The sequence below is a fragment of the Ambystoma mexicanum genome, chromosome 14 (genome assembly GCF_040938575.1).
Source record: "Ambystoma mexicanum isolate Mex_15411 chromosome 14, UKY_AmexF1_1, whole genome shotgun sequence".
Classification (NCBI taxonomy): domain Eukaryota; kingdom Metazoa; phylum Chordata; class Amphibia; order Caudata; family Ambystomatidae; genus Ambystoma; species Ambystoma mexicanum.
In genome coordinates, this window is record NC_090940.1 from 148,500,344 (window position 1) to 148,524,441 (window position 24,098).

The window sequence follows — 24,098 nt, forward strand, 5'->3', positions numbered from 1 at the left end:
CTGCTAGAATCCTGCTAGGGTGTCTTCTGCAAAGCCCCTGGACCTTCTCCTAACTCTAAAGTAAAGTACTTGCCCGTTTGCCCAGTTTTCCTAAAAAACTAACTTTTGCTACTAAAGAACCTATTCTGACATGGCCTGTTGGTCACTAGACCTATAGACCCCCCCCTCCCCTTCTGCCACTGAGAACACTCATGCTCCAAGAACAAGGGAAGGAATTTGAAGGGATTGAGACTTTTGCCTAGAAAAAAAAATAAGTGTTTAAAAGTTACTTACTTGTAACGAATTTGTTTGGTAATTGTAAGAGTGAACAGTTCCAGAAGGTCTTACTTACCTTGGATGTGTGATGCACTATTCTTAAAAGTATGGTTAACATCTTTTCTTCCTTGGAAACTGTTTTGCCCTTCTAATAGAAAGTAGGTGTGAAGGTATTTTACTCGCCTGTGATTAGTTGTGCCTGTTCCCAAAAGTAAAGTGTTGGTTTCACCATATTTTTCCTGCAGGGTAATTGTATCAGTGTCCTCCAACTGTTGGTATCACCAGATTAGTCCTTTGAGGTTAATTGTAGGAGTGTCCCCAAACTGGGTCGGTCTTCCCCTGACTTGCTGCTAGCCTGTCAGAATGAGTCTGTATTAGGTTGTTTCTTACCTAGAATAACCGAGTCCTTCAGTAAAGTGTACCAATGTGTTTTACTTTCCCTGTGCTATGTAATCTAGAGTCTGTGGTTCGAACTGTCCCTCGTAAGTTATGTTTCAGTTATCCTTCTAGCTGGGAAAGATCTAACCTGTACGGCTTGTGAGATATAAAAAAGTATCTGGGTTTTACTTGTATTAGCTGTGTGCCATCCACAAATAAGGTACAAGAGCTGCTGCTTATCTCAATCTGTTTCACTGATCTCAAAAGCACCTGTACTTGAATATTACATCATTTTGGTTTTACTCACCCAGTATAACTGTTACCACAAAAGTAGTTATAGGTTTTTACTGCACCTAGAATAAGTGTTCCACTATTCACAAAAAGTATTTCGTCCATTTGACTGATTAAGTGATTTGTACTTAGAATCATATACAACTGGTCGGGTCCACTGCCCTTGATTTACTGAATGTAATTGTGAAAGTAACCATTGGTTTTTACTCCCCAAGAATTGGTGTGACCTATACTGAATGTGTATGAAAAGGATTTGACTACCCTAGAACTACTGTTAGGTTTTTCATTTCCCTACTGTTATATAGGTCTATGCTTGGGTCTTTGTGCCTTTTTTAAGTGTAGTGTTTTTTTATATTGTGATTTTTTGTTCTTACTTACCTATTAGATTTAGCTGGGCTTACATGTAACTAAATCATTAAGTTTTACATACATAGGGCCTGATTTAGAGAGCGTTTTCCTTTGGGATTGCGCCATTGTAAAGTGCTTCTGTAAATCAGGCCCATAGTGTTTCAGATAATTTCATGTGTACGTATTATGCACCCCACTCTCCCTCCTAAGAAAAGCGTAGCTGCTCTGTCAGCACTGCCATGTACTCGGGTGGTACAGCACTGCCTCAGTTGAATTGTTTTACTAAGCCCTTAGTTGGACTTCAGAAAAACTGTCCTAACAGTCAGTTTTATAAGCCTTCTTCAGAAAGGGAGCAAAACATGTAACACTTAAATATACTTCAAAACACACTCTTAGTTTCTCTAAATCAGATGACACCCATTGGGATGGCACACACACTTCGTACACCCTCATTTGACTTAAATTGCTAGGGCACTGTGGACATTGAATCATCACTGGTACATTGAGAGCAATACTGAGTTAGGTGTAAAAGATAGAATAAAGGAATAAAACGGAGGTTAATAACTCGTAAACAGGCAAATACTTTTAAACCCCTTCCAAAGCACAAAGTCTGAGGTAAAGAGGAGTCTCTCAGGGAGCCACGACAGCCAATGTTAATTGCACAATGTCAAGGGGAGCTGAAAATCTTCTTTGCCGGTAGGTAAAAAGTCTTGCACAAGGTTTTTGAAAATGGAACACTTGAAGGGCCAAAAGCTGAGAGGCTTGTGAGGGGCAAAGCTTTAGCAATTCTGCAAGGTAACCAAGACCGCTCTCAACTGAGAGCAAGTAAGGCTACACAAGAGGTGAGTTCTTAGACTTTACAGTACCTCTGGTTAGAAGAAATGGTTCCAGCTGGCTTCTGTTCCTGAACAGTTCTGCAAATCCTGTTCCTGAGCCTCAGTCGTGGGGAGGATGTCTGGGGACATGTGCTCTGCAATGGGAAAGTCAGCGGCTGCAATGGGAAAACTTCGATTCAGCAGCTTTTTTCGGTGTTTCATCTCCTCGCGTCTGACCGAAAAAAGCAACACTGCGGTTCTCGGATACCACTTCAGACTTTCCTCACATCTGGGGTCCAGCACTCTGTTGCGGTGGATCAGGCTTGGTCAGTCCTGCAGCAGGGAAGTCTGGAGGATCGTCCTAGCGCTCGGGTCCGACTTAAAAAGCAACACACACTATCTGTTCCTCTCCCTGGCTATTCGTTTCCAGCAGCAGTGGAAATACAACCAGCTTCGAGAGGATGTCCAGACGGGCGTACTTTGGAGTTGATTGGTCCCACCAACTCAAAGGGAGAAGTTGTCCTTGCAGGGCTTCTCTAGGTGAATTTGGAGCTTCAGCACAGCAGCAGGGCTTAATTGGGCAAACGGTCCAGCAGTTGCAGCAGGCAATTCTTCCCAGCTCTTATTAGGATTGCTTCGTCGAATGGTCGACTGCCTTCCAAGCCAAAAAGCCTTGCCTTTTATGCAGGTTTCTCCCATTCATTCCAGTCTAGCTGTCTTATCACACAGCAGGATGGATGTCCTTGCTGGACAGCTAGTCAGCCAATCACCTTTTGGGTGCATTCCTGTAACCAAACGGATTAGGCACAGGGAGTTTCGGGCACCTCCCTCACTTCCTGCCTCTGCCAGACCTACTGGAGCCATAGGCGGGCTTCACTTGTGAATCCCGCCAAAGACAAAACGAACAGACAAGACCTGGTTTGGCGCTCAGAGTAAATTTCAAGAAGGACCTTCCTGACAAGAAATGGCGAAAAAAGAACAATGGTGTCATTTTGACGAAATGAGCACCCATGGGTGCCTTACCGTGGCATCGAACGCAGTCCGCAGTAAAAACACACAATGGTAGTAAAAAGTAAACCACTGCCACCAGCCTTCAATTATAGAAAGGGTAACATAAAAAAAGTTACATGAGAAACTAGACAAAGGGGTTACTAAGTAACCCCTACAGCACTCTATTGTAAGATGGTGTGTGCCTGGTCTAGAAAGTTACAAAATGTAAGTAAAGTCTATTTCACTTCCCTGTTCTTGGAAACAGTAGTTTCACCAAGAGAAGGTATTTAAACCTTTGGGAAATCTAAGGGACTTCCCTGTGTCACTGTACTAAAGATGCTGTGTGACACAATGTGAAGATAATGCCTATGGAGTTTGTCAGTCTCCAAGGTCAGAAGAAACACAGAGAATAAATCACATTAAAACTACATGAGATAAAAAGTCCAGCAAAAAGATCTGGGGGGTCTCTTGGGTAGAAGGAATCGGCACATTTATGAGAATACTCCCAAACACTGCTGGAACTGGATTCTCGCAGTCAGGCTGCAAGACAAATGGGTGCAGAGTTTTGGACTCGTTTCTTGTCTTCAAAGACATTCTGGAGCCCGGGCGGGCTTGACCTAGGTCTTCCACCAAAGATAAAAATAAAATAAAGGACTTTTCTGCCCAAGAGGGCAGGGGACGAACCGAGAATGGACTAGAAGCACAAAATGGCTGAAAAGAAGACACGACTATTTTGGTAAAATGGATATGCTTGGGTGCCTTTACCGCAGCTGTGGAAACAGCTCACGGTAAAGGTACACTGGATAATCACCACGATTCATTGCCACCAGCCATTAAAGGTAAGCTTGTCCCTGAATTGTTAGTGCTAGGAAGAAAGGTGATGCATTGCATCTCCCCAGCACTCCACATAAGGTGTGGGGGGGGGGGGTGCTGGTTTTCACTTAACAAAATGTGGAAGGGATAAAATATCCTTTCTACCTATGGAAACTGCCCCACACACTGCATGTGTCCACTGCCCCAGTATCGTTAACCTCAAAGTATATACAATTATCCTTTATAAGGCCTGTCAGCCGAAACCTTGGGCTGTATGCCAATATTAGGTACGGTTTGTCCTTAACTTTGGTGGTTCTCTTAAGGTTATTGCATTAAACATGGTGGCCCCGATTTCTTTCATGAACGGTTTATTATACATTTTCAGTTAAACAAATTCTGCACTTTTGTTTTGATCTTGGCTGATCAAGCTTGCTGAAGTTAGGGAATATTGTTTGCAAACATTCATTGGTGTTTCTATGGTGCTGGAGTAATTCTGTAGATCTTAATCAAATAAGAGATGTTGAAACAATATTATTGGGCTGTAATAAATCTCTTCTATTGTTCCAAACTCAATAGTTCACTGCTTATGCATGTTTTGATTTCACAATATTGACAAAATGGGCTTATTTCATATTTCAAATTTCATTTTTATGTGCAACATATTTTGGAATCGTTCAGTTTCAAAACTACAAATACCACAACAGGATAATTCACTAAATATTTGTGTTCACAATATGTCAATGTTAAAAGTATGGTTCACTATCTAGCCATTATTGCACATATGATCTTTTATAATGAAGGTATAGGCCTGTGTCCTCATTATTTGCATACAATTTATACATGTTTACCTTTTTCCTTCAGATAAAACGGCCATACTTCCATGTAAAACCGTTGGAGAAAGCGCAATTGAAAAATTGGCGGGAATACTTGGACTTTGAAATCGAAAATGGGTCTCATGAGCGTGTGGTGGTCCTCTTTGAACGATGTGTTATATGTTGTGCCCTCTATGAGGACTTTTGGATCAAGGCAAGGAAAAACCTTTTACATAACGTTATTTTGATTTCAACCATTTTATCTGGTGACTAACCACTGTGTTGAACATTGTTCATATATAACTGTCTGTTGCATTAGGGGGATGGTCTGCTTGCAACCAGATTTGACCGCTGCATATGCCAACTTCGTTGCCTCTCTACGCCCTTCCTTACAGAAACTAGTCTAGTGGTTCAATAAGGTGCTGAACGGGTTTAAAAAATTTATTCAGTCATGATTTTAAGCCCTCAAAACACACACTGAAGCGTGCTTGTAATAATCTGTTTTTATGTTTAGTATGCAACGTACATGGAACACCACAGTGCTGAAGGAGTAAGGCATGTTTACTGCAGGGCCTGTGCAATCCACCTTCCCAAAAAGCCAATGGTCCATTTACTCTGGTCTGCATATGAAGAACAGCAGGGTAAGGCTAGTTTTATTTATTTATGTTTCTGTTTAAAAGTAAGTATGGTGTCTTCTCCCAATCCTCAAGAGCTGGAAATGGTGAATATTCCCTTGTTAATATCCTCATGAAAACCAATACATAGTTTATAACTTGTTCTCCACTTGAGGCTGCTTAGCTGTGGATACTTACTCAGGCCTTAGTTAATGATATTGAACCGCATTGTTGTGGTTCAGCATTTGCATTCTTTAACTCAATTTAAGTTTAAAGGGATAGGTTCTATCACCAATTTCCTGATGGCAAATGTAATTTTGGTGCTGTTTGATAGGTAAGATGTTCATATTTGTCATAAATCTTCCTGACGTGTCAACCCCAGAATGTTTTTCTTGTACTTGGGTAATCCTCCCCCCCTCCCCCACCTAGTCTTTTAGCCTTATTATGGGTGACCTTTTTATGTCTATCCATTGTGTATGGTTGGAGTCATAGTTTTAGTACTTTTGGGCTTAGGCTGGGTTGCCCTTTGGGCTTCCTTGTTAAATTATTTTCAATCTACTTGGGTGAACTACAGTTTCCAAGAGGTAAAGAGGGATCCTGAAGGTCTTTTCCTGACTAGTCCCCGGGGATCTGTCATCCAGGTGGCCAGGACACGGCCATCGCTAATGGATCCAGTTCCTGGGGGTGGACCAGTGCGGGAGGATCACATGAATGAGGGGTCCTTTGGGAGTGGAGGTGGAACACAGATGAGTGAGCAGTGGTATCCCCCTTCTACTCTTACCTCCCTTTCCTCCATACTGTATGGGGGTCTCTCGGGAGGGACGGGAGACAGAACCCTTTTTCACCAGAAAAAAATCTTCTTGGCCTCTCTGCCCACCAGCACCACGCCTCAGTCCACTTTTCCGCGTCGACAGGAACGGGCCCAGTTCCCCAGCACTCCTGGGTTTGGCTTCGGCCATGTAATTTCACGGGTGGATACTTCTGTCTTTTTATCATTCGGGTACTCGGTCCTCAGGCGTCACGCTCCACCCTGGCGCATGTGGACCTCTATAGGGTTCAGCAGGTGTCCATCCTGGCTCTTTCCAACTTCAGACCCCCACGCCCTCTGCCTACGTTGCCTTGGCCCTGCGTGCAACCCCTTTCCTCTAGTCTCTGACGAACAGACTAGACCGAACAGACTAGACAGGTGGAGGGAGCTCTTCGAGAGATCGCCTCCAGAGGACCTGAAGGACTTCAATCATCAATCCAGGCCCAAGGTAGGGTCACTCTTTTCCAGTGTACCCTGCAAAGGAGACTCCTTTCCAGGGACTTGCCAGAGCGTGAGGAACCACTCAGGTTCTCATACCAGCACGAGTACCGAGGCTAAGTCAGCTACCGGCCAGCAGTCCGAGGGGTCAGTGGACCCTCCCAGTGACAGTGCTGAGACCGGAAGGTTCTTTTACCGGGTCTTCACCCAAAGGGCCACGTCCCAGTAGCAGCAACATGTCCAAGGGGGGGCCTATACGCAGTTCTATCGGCAGATCCGCTGAGGGGCAAAACACCTACCAGTTCTTGGCCCAAAATACCAGGTTTACTCCAGAGGAGCAACGCCCTAGTACCTGCATACGTACCGAGGCTGGTCCAATACCGGCCAAGGGGGTCTCCGGATCCTTCCAGTGTCAGTGCTAAGGGACTGCAAGGTTCTTTTACAGGGGTTACTCCCGAGGGGCAGCGCCCTAGTACAAGGCATGTTTGAGTGGGTGCCTTCACGCAGCACTACCGGCAGCTCTGCCGGGGGCAATTCGCCTTCCAGGTCATGGCATGAGGTGCGGGGATAGGCCTTTTGTTCCAACAGTGTCTTGGACGGGGCTGGTTCCAGCGAGCCAGGCACCACGACTTTTGCACGTGGCATGCAGCTCGACAAAATGGCCACCCGTACAGCCAGCCAAGATGGCCGCTCATCCAATACCCCCTCTTGCGGAGTGGATGGAGGAAAGGGTCACAAGGTTGGACTGGTGTCACCCAGGTGTGTGTCCTACAGTTTATCAATCAGCAGCACAGGTTTCCCCTGCAGCCCAGGCAGTGTGCCCCAGCTGCCCTTGGCCACTCATCGTTATCACCTGCCACCTCTTCAGCCACTGAAGACCGTTTCTTCGAAATGTTCCTACGGCTGATGCGAACTCCCCAGATGGGGGCCATCCTCTGGGATGCCATCAGGGACATGCTCCCTCAGGGCCCCATCGGCGCCCATAGTCCTTCCTCTGATGCCACCGGCCCCAGTGCAGACGCCGCTGCCCCAGCCGGCTCCTCCGATTTCGGCTTCCCTGCCTCCCACAGTACAGTCGGGTCCACACCAACCTCTGCTGCAGCCACCGGCTCTGGTCTCCACTCCGGTCTCCACTCTGCAGTCCACGCCGCCCAGCGCACTATCTGCTCCAGACCCCGTACCCCTTAGAGCCTTGCGGACACGGACGAGGAGGTCTCTGACACGCCATCATCAGCCAGGGCCTTTCACAAACACCTTACAGGTTTGGCAGAGTATTTAGGCCTCCTCAGCTTGAGGTAGAGCAGCCCGAGGTGGGGTGGTCTTAGCACAAGTCCTCACTCTTAGACCTCCTACCAAAACGGGGATCCTGATGTAGAAAGGCTTAGTTGCTCTGGTCAAGAAGGCGTGGCTCAAGCCGCACACGGCCTAGCCTGTCAATCGGCGCCTCAACGCCAAGTACAGGCAAAAGGACACACTTGCTTTCAGCGCATCCTAAACTGCACTCTTCTGTGATGGCTGCAGCGTCACTCTATATGAAGCCTCAGTCGTCCTCGGCCATCTCGTCCTAGACGCTGCCAAGCAAGGAGAAGATCTTGGAGGCGTACGGGAAGATGATGTACTCAATGCCTCCTTGAACCTGCGGCAGGCCAACGCAGATGCCATGTTGGTAGCTGCTAACCAAGGGCTCTGGCAGGAAATGGCAGACTTTCTCCCAGAACTTCCAGCACAGAGCCAAGCGTGCTTCAATGCAGGACTAGGAGAATCCAGGCTGGTAGTGCAGGATATTATGGAGTCCACTGTGGCCCATCGATATCTCTGCCTGGGCCATCTGCATTGCCACGGACATGAGAAGGACAGCCTGGCTCTGGGCTACTAAGTTTAATCCTGATGTCCAGGAACGCATATTGGGCCTTCCCTTAAGGGCTGTGACCTCTTCCACTCCACCATGGATGAGGTATTAGATCAAAAGAACAGCACCTTGCAAACCGCAAAATCTTTATTCTTACGTAGGCCAAGGCCAACACCCACTTGCAGCAACACTCCGATAACGGGCGGTTGTTTGGCGGGTTCTGAGGCTTCCAAGAACAGAGGTCCAGACAACCGGACAGTTTTTCGAGTCTGCATCAGAGGAAGAAACAAAAGGGGGGTGGGGGATAAGGGGTTTTCCAATTCCCCCCCCCCCCCCCTCCGAGGGGGGAAAAAGGCTTGACACGCCTCCGAGGGGGGAAAAAAGGCTTGACACGCCCCTTCGGGTCCACGTGTCTCCGGAGGGGGCAGGCCTGCCTTTCACATGCTACTTTTGGCACCAAAATTTTTCGGACCCCTGGATCATCTCAGTAGTCTCCCCGGGGTACTGCCTACCGCTACCTTCGGTTTATAGTGACTTTTTCGAATGTCACCTTTTCGAAATACAATTGTTTCGACACCAAAATGGCAAATTTTTTTTCCGAATGGTTTTATTTTTTAAAGTAATTTATTTTTGACACTTTTTTTACTAACGAAACAAGAAAAAAACATAAAATAAAAAACCATTCGGAATTTTTTTCCTGGCATTTTGTTTTTGACAATGGCATTTCAAAAATGTTTTCGAAAAATTGAATGGATACCGCTACCTTCCTCTACTCCTTCCTCTCCCACAGATTGGGACAGCAACTCTGCTAGCGGAGATCCAGTCGCTCGTCGAGCCAGGCTGTGGAGGAAGTCCCAACCTCCCAGCGAGGCCTGGGCTTTTATTCCAGGATTTTCGCTATATTGAAAAAGAACCAGGCTGACCTGAGAGTTGTTAGACCTTTCCAACCTCAATCTCTCCCTCCCTCTGCAAAAATTCAAGATGGTTACGCCAGCTCTTATTGCAGATACACTGGACAGGGGAGACTGGATGTGATCCCTGGATCTGAAGGACACTTACCTACACGTCATGATTTGGCAGCCGCATCATTCCTTACTGTGCTTCATGTTCATGGGCTTCCATTTCCAATACAAGGTGCTACCTTTCAGCCTCAACGCAGCTCCCAGGGTATTTACCACGTTGATCAATGAAGTGGCAGCCCTCCTCAGGGCCCAGGGCCACCACGTCTACCCATATGTGGACTACTGGCTCGTTTGGTCCACATCTCCGGAAGCGGTTCAGCATACTGCCTCTGCACTGATGAACACACTCCACGACCGAGGTTCACTATCCATCTCAAGAAGTCTCTGCTGCAGCCCGTGCAGGGCCTGACCTTTTTGAGCCTCGTCTGGGACACAAGCTCCGAGTCTTTCCCTTTGAGGGCAAGATTGCGGTCATCAAGAGAGCTACAGCTTACTTCCTCTCCAGGCCCGTGACCTTGGCCTGGTGGTACCAACACCTTCTGGTGTTTATGGCAGCAGTCCTTTTGGCCATGACCCACACAAGAACCAGGATGCGGAGATTACAGCTGCACTTCGCAGCCTCATGGATTCAGGAGAAGGGCTCCCAAGAGGAGCCAGTCAACATTCCGCCCTTTCTCCTCTCTGACCTCCACGGGTGGTCCGCAGACTTCAACCTGAGGCAGGACGGGCCCTTCTGGCAGCCGGACCCTCAGGTCAGTTACTACAGACTTGAAGACCATATGGTTGGCTCACAAGGCCTTTCTCCCTTTTATCAAGGACAAGACAGTTCTTATGCAGACAGACAACTCCACCTGCATGTATTATGTCTACAAACAGGGGCGGCACCAGATCCCCTCCGCTGTGCAACCTAGCAGTCGGCATGTGGGAGTGGGCTCTGGTGAACGACATTCACCTCATGGCTGTTCACCTTCTGGGGAATCCAACCTGGAAGCGGACAGGCTTGGTAGACTGGTGGCAGACAGTTACGAGTGGCAATTGAACGACCTGGTACTGAAGGAGATATTTCTCAGGTGGGGGCATCCCCAGGTGGATCCATCCCCAGGTGGATCTTTTTGCCTCCCGGGAATAACAGGAAATGCCAACAGTTCACCTCCTTGCAGGGCTCTGGCTCCCTGGGCGATGCATTCCAGATCCAATGGAACGACATGGCGGCATATGCCTTCCAGCCCACACCCCTAGTCGACAGGGTGATCTGCAAGATAAAGGAATCCTGGCACCTCGGCATCATTTTGATAGCTCCCTGGTGGCCAGCCAGACCGTGCTTCTCTGAGCTGCTCGGCCTTTTGGACAGACTGCCCATTCACCTACCGCTGGGCCCAGCTCCTCTCCTGGCCCAGGAGGAGGGTCAGGGTACTCAGCCCTGCCCCTCACAAGCTAGCCTTCGCAGTGTGGCTCCTGAGCAGGTCATGCCGAAACAGTTAAGCCTATCTCAGGCTAACCTAGAGATCTTCCAGGGCGCTAGAAGCAAGGCTACTAGGAGCCAATATAAGAGTAAATGGTCAAGCGACATCTGGCGGGTCTCCACAGGCTTTACACGTCTATAAAGAGGCCACACCTAGTGTGGGACCTTAATGTTGTGTTGGGCGCCTCGGCGCACACAACTTTTGAGCCTATGGCGTCCGTGGACATCAGGCTGGTCACCATAAAGACAGCTCTGCTTGTGGGCTTCACCTCAGCTCGCGGAGTCAACAAGGAAATGGTCTTGCACACTTTCTTCGCTGACCCCAAGGACGAGCCTCAGAGGGTCTTGACCGTCTGAGGTCAAACGCATCCTGAAATACTACCTGGACAGATCCAAGGACTTCCGCAGGTCGGACACCTTGTTTGTCAATTTCGGTGGGTTATCAGGCCTCCAAGGCCTCCATAAGCAAGGGGATGATTGCTGCCATCAAGGAGGCCTGAGGGGCAGCACAAACCAGTGCCAGCTAACTTAAATGCCCATGCGGTCAGAGCCAAGGCCTTGGCCATCGCATTCCAACGGCATGTGCCGCGGCAGATCAGCAGCAGGGCGGCTTCCTGGGCCACACCTTCGGCGTTCAGTAAAAAATAGTGTGGACGCCGCCTCTAGGTCAGATGCGGTATTTGGGCATGCGGTTGTAAGAAACCTGTTTTCTTAAGGAGGGGGCTCCTCTCCACCCTGGGGCTACATTCAGTTGTAATCGCCCATACGGTATGGTGGAAAGGGGATGGGACATAAAAGTAATTAAGTTACTCGCTGTAGTGAATAACTTACTTAGTCCATAGGCCCCTTTCCTCCATACGCCCCACCATCCTCCCCCCCACTAATACTAGTGTCATTTGGCAATGCCTCATTGTTGACGCGCCAATGGATACTGATTGGCACCGGTGGGCGTAGTCAGGCGAGCACATGCGCCCAGGGACGCGCACCTGTGCTTCTAAATTTAAAGGGCAAGAAGATATTTTCTGGTGAAAAAGGTTGCATCCCATGCCCCTTACGAGGGACACCCATACAGTATGGAGGAAAGGGGACTATGGACTGAGTATGTTAGTCACTACAGTGAGTAACTTAATTTCTCCAGCATGGGGTCTGGCATGGATTCACATGCTCATGAATATTCCCCGTCGTCAGGCTGGGATTCCTCGGTAAAGAAAAAACCAGTATCGGTTTCGTTTCTGATCTGTCTTTCGTAGTAATAACCAATCACTGGTCTCTGCGTCATACTGACCACAGCCAATGACTGCCCTCTACCTAAGCACCGCCTCTGGCAGCCATCTTCAGATTTTTACCGCAAGTTCATGTGTTGGGATCCTCGTGCTATTGCTCTCGAGCGTTAGTGCTATTTTTCACGTTTTTTCTCAAAAACTTCGTTTTTTCGGTCAAAAGAGCCTCAAGCTCCACCGACTCTCCATCCGATCAACGGGGACCCGTTTCGGATTCGTCTGCGCCCCTCAAGGGTGAAGATTTCGTCGAGCTACGCTTTTGGAGGACTCCAGAAGCTTCTCAGGCCCGGCCATGGCCCAGGAGAAGGGAAGCTCGACGCCCGGAAAGCTGTTCAGGGTCTGCCCTGGATGCCAGCTGCAGAACGTCTTCAAGGAGGACGAACACTCTTTTTGTCTTTACTGTCTACATGAGGACAAGACGCACGTGGAGAAGAACTGTGCGTTTTGCGGCAACATGTCGGAGCGGACCATGAAGGACCGCCATCAACGTCTCGCCAACTGGCTAGAAGGGAAGAGCCCGTCAGGCGAGAAGAAGAGGAAGAAATCCGAGCGGTCTTCTAAGACCTTTGAGGAAGCCCCGGCGACGGGGGTCCAACATAAGGCCAAGCACCGCGAGTCCGCTGGCACCGGGAGCGCCGAACGGTCGGGCTCTACGGGCGCCAGGCAGGGCGCACCCTCCCCGGCACCATCAACCACGAGCCAACGCTCTGGGTCGGGTAAGAGGAAGGCCGAGCACCCGGCGAAGCTCCTGGAGAGGCCCCGGTCGAGCTCGAAGGCGGAGGGGGAGCGAGGCAGTGTCCCCCCCCCTTCAAGGATAAGGCGGTGAGCGCACCTAAGGTGGTGAAGGCTTTATCCATCCGGCCAAGCCCTCTATCGAAACTGTCGCGGCGGCCCTGGCTCAGCCTGTGGAGGCTACACCAGTGGTGGCGACCTCTGGGCTCAGAGTCTCCCTGCCACCTCGGAGGGAGTCCTCTTTTGTGCCCATCGATAGGACCCCCGTGAAATCCCCCGTGGGGAAGAAAAAGGGGGGACAGGGCGTCGTCGTAGATTCGGCCTCAACCTCGGAGGAGGAGCTGGTCGAGGTCTTAAACCACGGCCTCGGCGTGGAAGAAGACCGGCCCGTTGGGATGGATCCCGACGCAGGGGACGACGACATCGTCGAGGGTACCGACGGGGCCCCTGATCGCCCGTCGGATTCCCCTCTGCCAGCGCCGCCAACTCGGCGGCCATTTTGTTGGCTATACAGTCCTTATGCTCAGAGATAAGGACGAGACTACCGTTGCCGACGGAACCTCTCCCGTCGGGGGACCCAGAACCGGGACCTTCTGGTGTTCCCCCTACCAAGAAAAGAAAGATCCACCCTCCACCTCCTTTTCAGCCGTCGCGCCCCTTCCAGCCCTCCTCCCCGTCCACCCGAGGGGATGATACGGGGACTGACACGGCAGCGACGGGTACGAACGACTAGGTATACGACGAGGATGTACCGTCGTCGCCTCCCACCAGGGCTTCTCCGCCCGACGAGATTGGATCGTTCCACTCAATGATCGCCAGGGCATCCGAGCTTTTCCAACTCTGCCCTGAGGAGAAGGAAGGTTTCCTTTATCAGCGGCGCGAGGCCAAGAGGAAGACGGTCCTCGCGGTGCCTCTATTGGACGACATTTGGGATGAGGGCCTCACCCTCCTCAAGAACCCGTCCACGACGCCAGCTAGAAGAGACCGGTACGAGAAAAAGTACCGGGTCCCGGACACGGCCCCCCTGTGCCTCCGGGCGCAGCCTACTCTGGACTCCGTCGTCTCCGCGGCGGCCAGGAAAAAAGCGGGGGGGGGGGGTGCGGCCTCCACATCGACTTCCCCACCGGACGGCGAGGGAAAGAAACTGGACGCTATGGGACGCAGAGTCATCTCGTCTGCAGCGACGACGATTAAAGCTGCCAACGCATTGGCTATCGTGGCCCGATACGACAGGGAGCTCTGGTACAAACTGGCTCCCCTGCTGGACTTCTTGCCGGACGACAAGAGGGCAGAGGCCCTGGAGATCCTGCAGGAAGGTGAGGTGGCTTCGGACCACGCCATTACCGTTGCGACGGACATCGCCGACACTGGGTTCCGCCAGTTGGGCAACGGCGTTTGCCTTAGGCGGCGTGGATGGCTCAAGGCTACGGACTTCCGTCAAGACGTTCAGACCAGAGTCCTGGACATGCCCTTCGATGGGAACAACCTGTTTGGGAAAACAGTGGACGATTCCCTTCAGGCCATTAAAGCGGACACCGAGACGGCCCGGGCCCTTGGAGTTCTGCAACAACGACGGACGCCCTTTCGGAGCAGCGGAGGCAAGGGCGCCTCCAAAGGTTCCGGCGGCGGTTTCTCCTCCTACCGTCAAGCGGCCCGCTCGTCATCTCAGGAGGCCTACAGAGGACGAGGCAAGCCTGGCGGACCCCGCCGTCGTTGCCAAGGACAAGGCGCTAAAGCCTCGTCGAAGCTGGATTGAACCGGCTGGGGGGGTCGGGCCCCCACCGAAGCACCCCGGTGGGAGGCCGGCTGGCGAGCTTCGTCAGCGTGTGGGAGTCCATCTCCACCGACCGTTGGGTGCTGGACGCCTTGGCCCGGGGCCACGCGCTCGAGTTTCAAAGAAAGTGTCCGCGCGTCCCCCCCGTGGCCAGGAAAGAACTTCACGTCCCTCAACTTCTCCTGGAGGTGAAGGCGATGCTCAAGAAGGGCGCCATCGAACTCGTCCCAAAGAGGCTTCGGGGCTCCGGAGTCTACTCGAGGTACTTCCTCGTGAAGAAGACGACTGGGGGGATGGCGCCCCATCCTGGACCTGCGACGTCTGAACAAGTTCATCAAGGCGCAAAAGTTCCGGATGCTCACCCTCCAGCACGTCCTGGGTCCGCTGGAGGAAGGAGACTTCCTGTCGTCGTTGGATTTGGAGGATGCCTACTTCCACATTCCCATCTTGAAGGGGCACCGAAAATTCCTCAGGTTTGTGGTCCAAGGGCGGCATTACCAGTTCAAAGCCTTCCCCTTCGGTCTACGGTCGGCACCCAGGGTGTTCACCAAGTGCCTCGCACCGGTGGCAACTCAGCTGCGCCGCAAAGGGATCCACGTCTACCCCTACCTGGACGACTGGCTCATCCGAGCCAAGACAAGGGAGCTCGCCGTGGTTCACACGGCAAGGACCGTCCAACTTCTCACGGACCTGGGATTCTCCGTGAACTACGCCAAATCCACCTGGTACCCGCGCAAGACACTCTGTTTCTGGGAGCGAGGCTCAACACAGTGTCCCTTCTGGCCTCCCCGTCGGGGGAGAGGACCAGGGCCATCCTGGGCAAGGTGCAGCGGATGTTGGTGGCCGACGCGGCCAAGGTGAGGTCCGTCAAGTCCCTCCTCGGAATGTCTTCCTGCATCTACCTCATTCCCATGTGCAGGCTCCGGATGCGCCCGTTGCAGAAGTTCCTGGACGCACGCTGGATCCAAACGACGGGCAGCTTCGAGGAAAGGATCACACTCGACGAGAGCTTCCGACGAGCGATCCGGTGGTGGGGCACCCGCGCGCATCTGACGGCGGGCATGGACTTCCAGACCCCAGCCCACCAGGAGACAGTGACCACGGATGCCTCCCTGGAAGGGTGGGGAGCGCACACCGAAAATCTGCACGCAAGAGGCCTTTGGCTCCCGACGGAGAAATCCTTACATATCAACGTCCTGGAGCTCCGTGCAGTGTTTTGGGCCCTCAGGTCCTTCCTTCCGTCCCTCAAGGGCAAGGTGGTGAGGATCTTCACCGACAACACCACCACCATGTTTTACATCAGGAAACAGGGCGGAACCAGGTCCCCAGCACTGTCCAAGGAGGCGCAGGACCTGTGGCATTGGGCAGTCGCCCAAGGGATGTTTCTGGTGCCGTTTCATCTGGCAGGGATAAAAAACACCATCGCCGACTCACTCAGCAGGGAGCTGCGCTCGTGCCACGAGTGGGAACTACGGCAGGATCTAGTGGATCGCCTCTTCCGACGGTGGGGCACACCCCAGATAGACCTGTTCGCGACGGCGACGAACTCCAAGTGCCGGAGGTTCGCCGGCAGGTTTCCCCAGGCGAGGAGCATGGGCGATGCTTTCTCGTTCCCCTGGGAGGGCCTGTTCCTCTACGCGTTCCCTCCTTTGCCACTGCTAATCCGGCTCGTCAACCAGCTCAAGAGGTCATGGTGCAGGATGATCCTCGTCGCACCTGCGTGGCCGAGGCAGATATGGTACCCGGACCTTCTGGACTTGTCAACGTCCCCGCCAATCAAGCTGCCGGTGGACGCGGATCTGCTCTCCAGGGAAGGGGGCGTCATCCTCCACCACGACCCGAAATCGCTGAACTTGCAGGCCTGGCTCCTGCAGCGCTAGAGTTTGGAGGATACGACATACCGGCCGACTGCAGAGAGGTTCTTGCAAAGGCCAGGGCGTCCTCGACTCTTAAATGCTACGGACACAAATGGAAGAGGTTCTCTGTCTGGTGCCACGCACAGAAGATTAACCCTCTACGGATTACGGCTCCCCAAGTACTGCCGTACCTGCTGACGCTGGCCAAAGCTGGACTGGCACACGCGTCCATCAAGATTCATCTTGCTGCGATCTCCCGATACACCAGAACCACGGGGCGGACGTCCTTGTGGTCTCATCGTCTGGTGAAAGAGTTCATGAAGGGACTGTTCAGATCGTTCCCGCCGGTGAAGGCTCCGGCCCCGGCGTGGGAGCTCAACGTGGTGCTGACCAAGCTCATGGGACCTCCGTTCGAGCCTCTGCACTCGGCCCCGTTGAAGTTTCTGCCGTGGAAAACAGCGTTTCTTGTGGCCATCATCTCCGCACGACGGGTGGGAGAGATCCAGGCCCTTTCCTGCAAGGCCCCGTACTTGACTTTTCACGACACGGGGGTAGTGCTCAGGACGCACCCCTCCTTCATGCCCAAGGTACCGTCGGACTTCCACCTCAACGAACCTTGGTGTTGCCTGTATTCTTCCCGTCGCCTTCGTCGCCGGCTGAGAGGACTTTGCACTCGCTGGATGTGGCTAGAGCGCTGAAGTTCTACGTGGACCGCACGAAGTGTTTCCGGAAGACGTCACAACTCTTTGAACTTTGGACCTGTCAATCAGGGGAAGGCTCTCTCGAAGCCTTCCATTTCCAGATGGCTCTCCGGCTGTATCATGTACTGTCATCGGTTGGCAAACCGACCGCTGCCTGGCCGTCCGAGAGCCCATTCCACCAGAGCGATCGCAGCTACCACGGCGTTCCTTTCTGGTGTGCCCCTGCTGGACATATGCAGGGCTGCTACGTGGAGGTCGACGCACACCTTCACGAAGTTCTACTGCGTCGATCGGGATTCCGGGGAGGAGTCCAGGGTCGGCCAAGCAGTGCTGCGCAACCTGTTCGCCTGAGGTGAGCCTGGTGAGGAGGTAAGATGCTTAATGTTGAGTTTGATGCAATGCTTAATGTTGAGCCTTTGCCACCTCCCGTGGTTGTGCATGTGTGTACTGCTATGTATTCTTTATTCATGTGAATCCATGCCAGACCCCATGCTGGAGAAGGAACAAGTTACTTACCTGTAACTGTTGTTCTCCGGCATGGGTCTGGCATGGATTCACATGCGAACCCTCCCGCCTACCCCTCTGCGGCTCTTCACTTGGTCATACTTCCACTTCACGTGCTTCCAAATCTGAAGATGGCTGCCAGAGGCGGTGCTTAGGTAGAGGGCAGCCATTGGCTGTGGTCAGTATGACGCAGAGACCAGTGATTGGTTATTACTACGAAAGACAGATCAGAAACGAAACTGATACTGGTTTTTTCTTTACCGAGGATTCCCAGCCTGACGACGGGGAATATTCATGAGCATGTGAATCCATGCCAGACCCATGCTGGAGAACAACAGTTACAGGTAAGTAACTTGTTCCTTATAACACCTTTCCCCAAACCTGCCATGTAGGATACTCAAACTCTACCCCCTGCCCTTGACCGACACAAGCACTTAATCACACCACAAAAGACAAGTCGTTTACCTGACATGTCCCAACACAAGGGTCAGGCAATTGACCAGAACCACGCGCACACACACACCAGAAGGTACTTTCCCCTTCCCCACAGGGATCAAAGGTGGAGCACCAGATCACACTGTGAGCAAGGCAAACCGCACTATGAGACAGCTATCCCAGGGCAGCAGTTCAAGAGGAGTAGAAAAGCGGCAAGAAGTGAAGGGGTGACAAGGAGCGAAGCGACCTTGCCCTTTTCGACCCAGACCCAAGAACTCTCAGTGAAAGGAACCGTAAGACCGCGATCAATAGCCAGCATGTGGTGCAGCAGATGTCAGTTGTACACAGAGCCCCCTTATACTGATAAGGACAAGTAGACGCTTGCTACTGTAGTACTGCCCTTGACCCCCGAGACAAGGAAAGCCAAGCGGTTCATCACAGCCGGTGAGTCGAAGGGAGATTCGATAAGAAACCGAACTGTGTTGAACGAAAGTTGCAACTGGCAAATTAAGGGGAAACCCAGCTGCAGAGGGGTCCGGCACTACGTGGGTGTTTTAAGGAGAATTCTCATAAATGTGCTAATTCCCTTCACCTTAGAGACCCCCAGCAACTTTGCTGGATTCTGAGGACTTGATTTTTTTTTTTACCTGGAAAGAGTGAAAGCCTATTTTCGCCACTTTCATGTATTTTGATGTGTTTTACTCTTTTGGTCTTTGATTATGGAGTTTTAGACAACTCTATACGCATCATCTTTTCATGTGTATTACAAAGCACCTTTAGTGCAGTAACATAGGGATGCCTTTTAGACTTCCCAAAGGTTTATATGCCTTCTCTGGGATAAACCGTTTCCCAGAGAATGTAAAGTGAAATTGACTTTACTAGTCTTTCCAAATTTATAGACCCAGCACACGCTATCTTACAATAGAGTGCTGGAGGGGTTACATAGTATCCCCTATGTCTAAATACTCATGTAGCAGTCAAATGCTACTCTTTCCTATCGAAATGGCTGGTGGCAGTGGCTTTACAACAAACTACCATGATTTTTCCCGACTGCAAACACCGGTAGCTAAAAATCGCGGGAGCCATGATTTTCAAGATGGCACCTTAAGCCCCTTTTGTTTAAGCATGTCCCGGTCTTCTTTTTTCGCCTTCTCTTTTTGGAAAGGTCCTTCTAGTTTGTGGTTTGGTCCCTTTGTTCATAAGCCTTTGGCAGGCTTCAGGACTGAAGACCGCCTCTGGGGCTGGAGTGTCTGGGGTGGGCAGTAGGTGAGGGAGGTGCCCGACACTCCATGTGCTTAGTCTCCTAGGAGACCCAAATGCACTCTGGCGTGATTGGCTTGCTGATTGTCCGGCAAGGACAGACACCCTGATGGGTGAGTGTCGGCTAGGCTGGAATAAATGGGAGAAAACTGTTTAAAAGTTGAGTCTCTTGGACTGGAAAGCAGAGTCGACCACTGGAACGAAAGAACCGAAGACGAGCTGGAAGAGGACGGCTGCTGCAACTCCTGGACCTTTGTGAAGCCCTCCTGCAGGTCCGAATAGCCAAGTTCATCTCGACAGAGAAACCCCTTTAAGGACTACTCTTTGAGTTGGTGGGACCAATTCACTAGTAAGCCACCTGGATACCATTCTCGAAGCTGGTTAGGATTAACCAGGGAGAGGGACACCAGCTTGTGTGCTTGAATTACAGCTAAAGGAACTGAAGTGACTCCATTTTGTCAGTGTTTTCTGATGATCCTGTGCAGTGCAGAAGTCCCCCGACGTTGTCCTTGTCCCCACGACTGAGGCTCAGGAACAGTGAGATCTGCATGAACTGCCAGGAACCAACATCTTCTGCTGCATCTTGTTCTTCATATTAAGGTACTGTGCTAACCCGATTGAGAGAACTTGCCTCTTGCGGTGAAAGTTTGTGGAACTTTCCCAACAGGCAGGCCTAATCCGCTTGTGACCCAGCATGATTCTTTTTCGTACAAACTACTTCTGAGAACATTGACAAAGACTTTGCTGTTTACTACAAGAACGGCTTTCCTATCCAAGACACTAGTCCATTGACTTTGGCCTTGGCCTATTGAACTGAATCAAGTCCTTTAGTGAACTGAAACTATTTGCACTACCTAAGAAAGTATTTGTGATCTTTTCTGCTAACTTGTGCCTTTTTACTTCCATTGAAAGTAACAAATGCCATTTTGCTCCTTTTTCAGGGGAGCCTAATTCACTCAAACTTATTGGTTTGGTATTGAAGTGTTTGTGTATAATAGTTGCCTCCTTCTAGTGAATGTTTTTTAAATTATTGTTTAATAATTTAATAAGTGTTTTACCAATAAACCTTGAGTGTAAGTGTCTACTTGAGCCACTGTGAAACACCTCTGTGTAACATCTTGTACTGCTCACTTTCCCTCTTGAGATCAGCCTGGCTGCTCAGCTCGCTAACAAAAACTGTGTAGTACAGACTTATACCAAAGGTTGGTTTTGATTTCACTTGTAGTCCTAATTGAATGTGGTGGTCCCATAGGGTACTGCATGCAATTCTGCCTAACCGGGTGCTCACTCGAAAGAGACTGATTGGTTCACCTATTGTTGAAAGTACTGATACCAGAAGGCCTTAAGAGAGCTGCAAGGAAAAGGTCAAAGTGGTCATACCGGGGGGTCAACCAAAGCCCTTTACAGTCGAAAGTCTTTGACCGGCAAGTAATTGGAGAGGTGAGGGAAATTAATCCTGCATAATGAGAAAGTAGAAGATTGCTTACCAGGACATTAAGACTTGTGAATATATACAACAGGTGAAATCTTTTGAATACCACATTCGACACAGATTTGAGCCTGGAAGAGGGGATCCATGGCTGAAGACATCACCCAACATACATACATACAGAAAGGAACTTTTGGTTTGTTATTTTGAATACATCAGGTCCTCGAAGACAAGAGAGTTAACCACCGAAGATCCTAATACCCGAGAATGGAACTGTAGTCTCATGCTGGGAAAGCTCGAGTGTGTTTTGTGCTCAGGAGTCCCGCCTTGTATCGTTCTCAAAACCTGGGGAAGGGAGATCCCGGTCTATAACTTCCTGATGTATAATTTGTGTGAACGTTTCTTCTTTCTTTCCTGTGAACAATACCCCACACTTTTGTATTTAGTTATAAGGATTGGCAATGTGGTTTTTTTAATGTGTTTTTTTAGTAAAGGCCTTTTTATTTGACAAGACACCACTAGGACTGCCTTATTATTTGATGTTCGTAGTTTGCTCCCATCTTGGATTTAAGTTTAGGCATTTTTCCAACCTACCTATTCAGTTTAATAAACACCCATACCTCTTGGGTTCGGTGCGCTCTACAAGCAAATAAAACAAACAAACTTGAACTGTGATCACTTGTCTGTCTGTACCGTTTCCACATGTGTTCCTTACAGATTTTCATCCCCCTTTATATTTTGTGAGCCAGCACCCCTCCACCTTATGTGGAGTGCTGGGGGTACAATGTATCCCCTTGCTTACTTACCTATAACATTTTTGTTACAATTGCAAGTTTACTTGAATGGCTGATGGCAGTGGTTTTACCTTAGTGACATTTCACTCTTATTACTCGCATGCTGTTAAATCAGCCTCGGTAATGCACAGAAGAGCCACCATTTTGGTAAGATGGTGGGCTCCTTCATTTTTTGCTGTTTCTCATTTGCTTGTAGTTTGCGGTCTTCGTCTGCCAGTCTAGGTAGGAATTACCTCAGTGGACTTTTTTGTCTTCGGCAGGAATCCTTTGTATTCCACGCCCAAGCTCCAGATTGTCTGAGAAGACTGGAAGAGAGGGAGGGGTCCAAATCTCTGCAGCCCTTTGACTTTCGCCTTGCCTGAATTGAACAGTCTCAATGGGGGGGGGCTCGCTGTCCTGGGTCGACAGCCATATCACCCCATTCTGTGAACTGCAGGGAGAGATTGCAGAAGCTGTGCTGTAGTGCCCGATAAATACTCTGAACCTGGAAGCTGCTAATTCAACTACTGGAGCCAAAGAGTAAGATGATGAAAAGGCGTCTGTAGCGATTTCCGGGGACTGGAGAGCCTGCTGTGTAACTGGAGCCTGATGCAACCCTTCCTTCCTATCAATCGACCTGACGCTCCTGAAAATGATTACCCAGAGGCTGGTGAGATCCACTAGTCTCGAGGACCTGCATTTTGAGCCATCCCACGATGAGCGGCGATCTTGGATTTCGAGCCTGAGCGTGGTGCATGGTCTTCCGAAGTCATCCAGAACTTTGGTGGACTCCTGCTGGATCTCCAGAGACAAGGTTCGAATCCCTAAGATCCCCTTGTTGGAGTGCAGGACCAGAGTGAAGAGCTGCTGTAAAAATGTCCCAAATACAGATCTGCGAAAATCCATGAAGCAACCTTTGCTGGAAGCCTCCTCTGACTGCTGCAGCTGCAAGTTCCCATCCATTTTCCAGTTCTTTTGTCTCCAGACCAAGAATCCAGGGACTGGGTCCTGTGCTGTTCCGTTTTATTTATTTATAATTATACGCCCAAACCTGGAGGTATCGCAGTGTAGGTTACACCAGTATTGAACTTATCTGGTTACAAATCACAACAGTTGGCATTTGCTGTTCGTATACGGTACAGACAGTGGAAGCATTTGAGTACTGATCGCGATACAATGGGTTACCAAAAAGTGGAATGGTACAATGCCGGGATCATAAGAGTTACAGGATGATCCGAACTGAAATGCCTAGCGAGCAAGTAGCAGAATTAGTCTTAGTTAAAAAGCCACATTTTAATGAGTTTATTGAAACGCTGGTGTGAGAGCTCATTTCTGATATGGGCGGGGAGAGGGTTCAAAGTTGTAGGTGCTGCTACTGGAAAGCTGTTACACCCGAGCCTTGGTGGCATTAAACCTTGGCACCATTAGTTTGGTGTTAGCATCTGATCTGAGGGTTGTAGGCATCCTGAAGGCATCCACCCAGAAGCTTTCTTCTCCTAAGGTACTTCGAGGACCTAGGTAATACTTACCTTAAATCTGGTGTGCATCCTCCAAGGAGGATTTGTGTGGTTGGGAATTTGCCCATACCACTTGACCAGGAGTAATGCTGGAGCACATTTTGGTCGCCTTCTGTGAAGTCCCTGAACACTTTAACTCAAAGTGAATACCTACTTGTTTAAGAAGATCTCCTTTGTAACTGTTGTTCCTGCCACTGAACTCTATCGCAACCTTCCTACAGCTGGAACCTAGGCCACTAGGGTCCCTCTTCTGCCTCTGAGAGAACTCGAGCAATAGACTAGGGAAGGACTGGATAAGAAAAGTATTCTGCCTTGAAAGTAGTACAAGTGTAAAGGTGCTTGTTAAAGAAGTTCATTTGGTCAAAGGGGACACCTATGTGCACTCCAACGCTCTCTAGCGACTTTCAGGAATCCGGTAAGCAGACTTTTTTCTCCACAGTACCTTGGGTGAGACGGAAATGTTTGTACTGGAGGCTCTGCGATTTTGCAGCTCTGGACCTGACCTCAGGAGTCCTTGGTCTGATGACATGGCAATGGGTGGTATAGGCAGAATTGCATGCAGTACCCTCTGGGACCACCACATACAATTAGGACCACAGGTGTATACAAAAACCAACCTTTGGTAGAAGTCTGTACTACCGTTTGGTGGTAGGGAGCTGAGCAGCCAGGTGTATGTCAAGAGGGAATGTGAGCAGTACAAGAGGTTACACAGAGGTCTTACAATCAGTGGTTCATGTTGACACTTACACTCAAGGTTTCTTTTTAAAACACTTAATTCATTACACTATCATTTAGAAAACATTCACTAGAAGGAGGTAACTTAATATTCTACACACACACTTCAATACCAAACCAATAAGTTTCTGAACAAATTAGGATCCACTGAAATAGGAGCAAAATGCCATTTGTTACTTTCAATGGGAGGAAAAAGGCACAAGTTAGCAAAATAGATCACAAATACTTTCTTAGGCAGTGCAAATAATTTTAGTTCACTAGAGGACT

The 24,098-nt window shown here is 50.1% G+C and overlaps 1 protein-coding gene across 1 annotated transcript in view; it reads left to right on the plus strand.

Annotated features, from left to right (window-relative positions):
• PRPF39 (pre-mRNA processing factor 39) overlaps window positions 1-24,098 on the plus strand; it is a 481,116-nt gene that overhangs the window by 271,029 nt on the left and 185,989 nt on the right. The window contains exons 8-9 of the mRNA XM_069638752.1: window positions 4,752-4,916; window positions 5,217-5,343. Coding sequence (XP_069494853.1) covers window positions 4,752-4,916; window positions 5,217-5,343 — 292 coding nt within the window. The remainder of the gene's footprint in view (window positions 1-4,751; window positions 4,917-5,216; window positions 5,344-24,098) is intronic.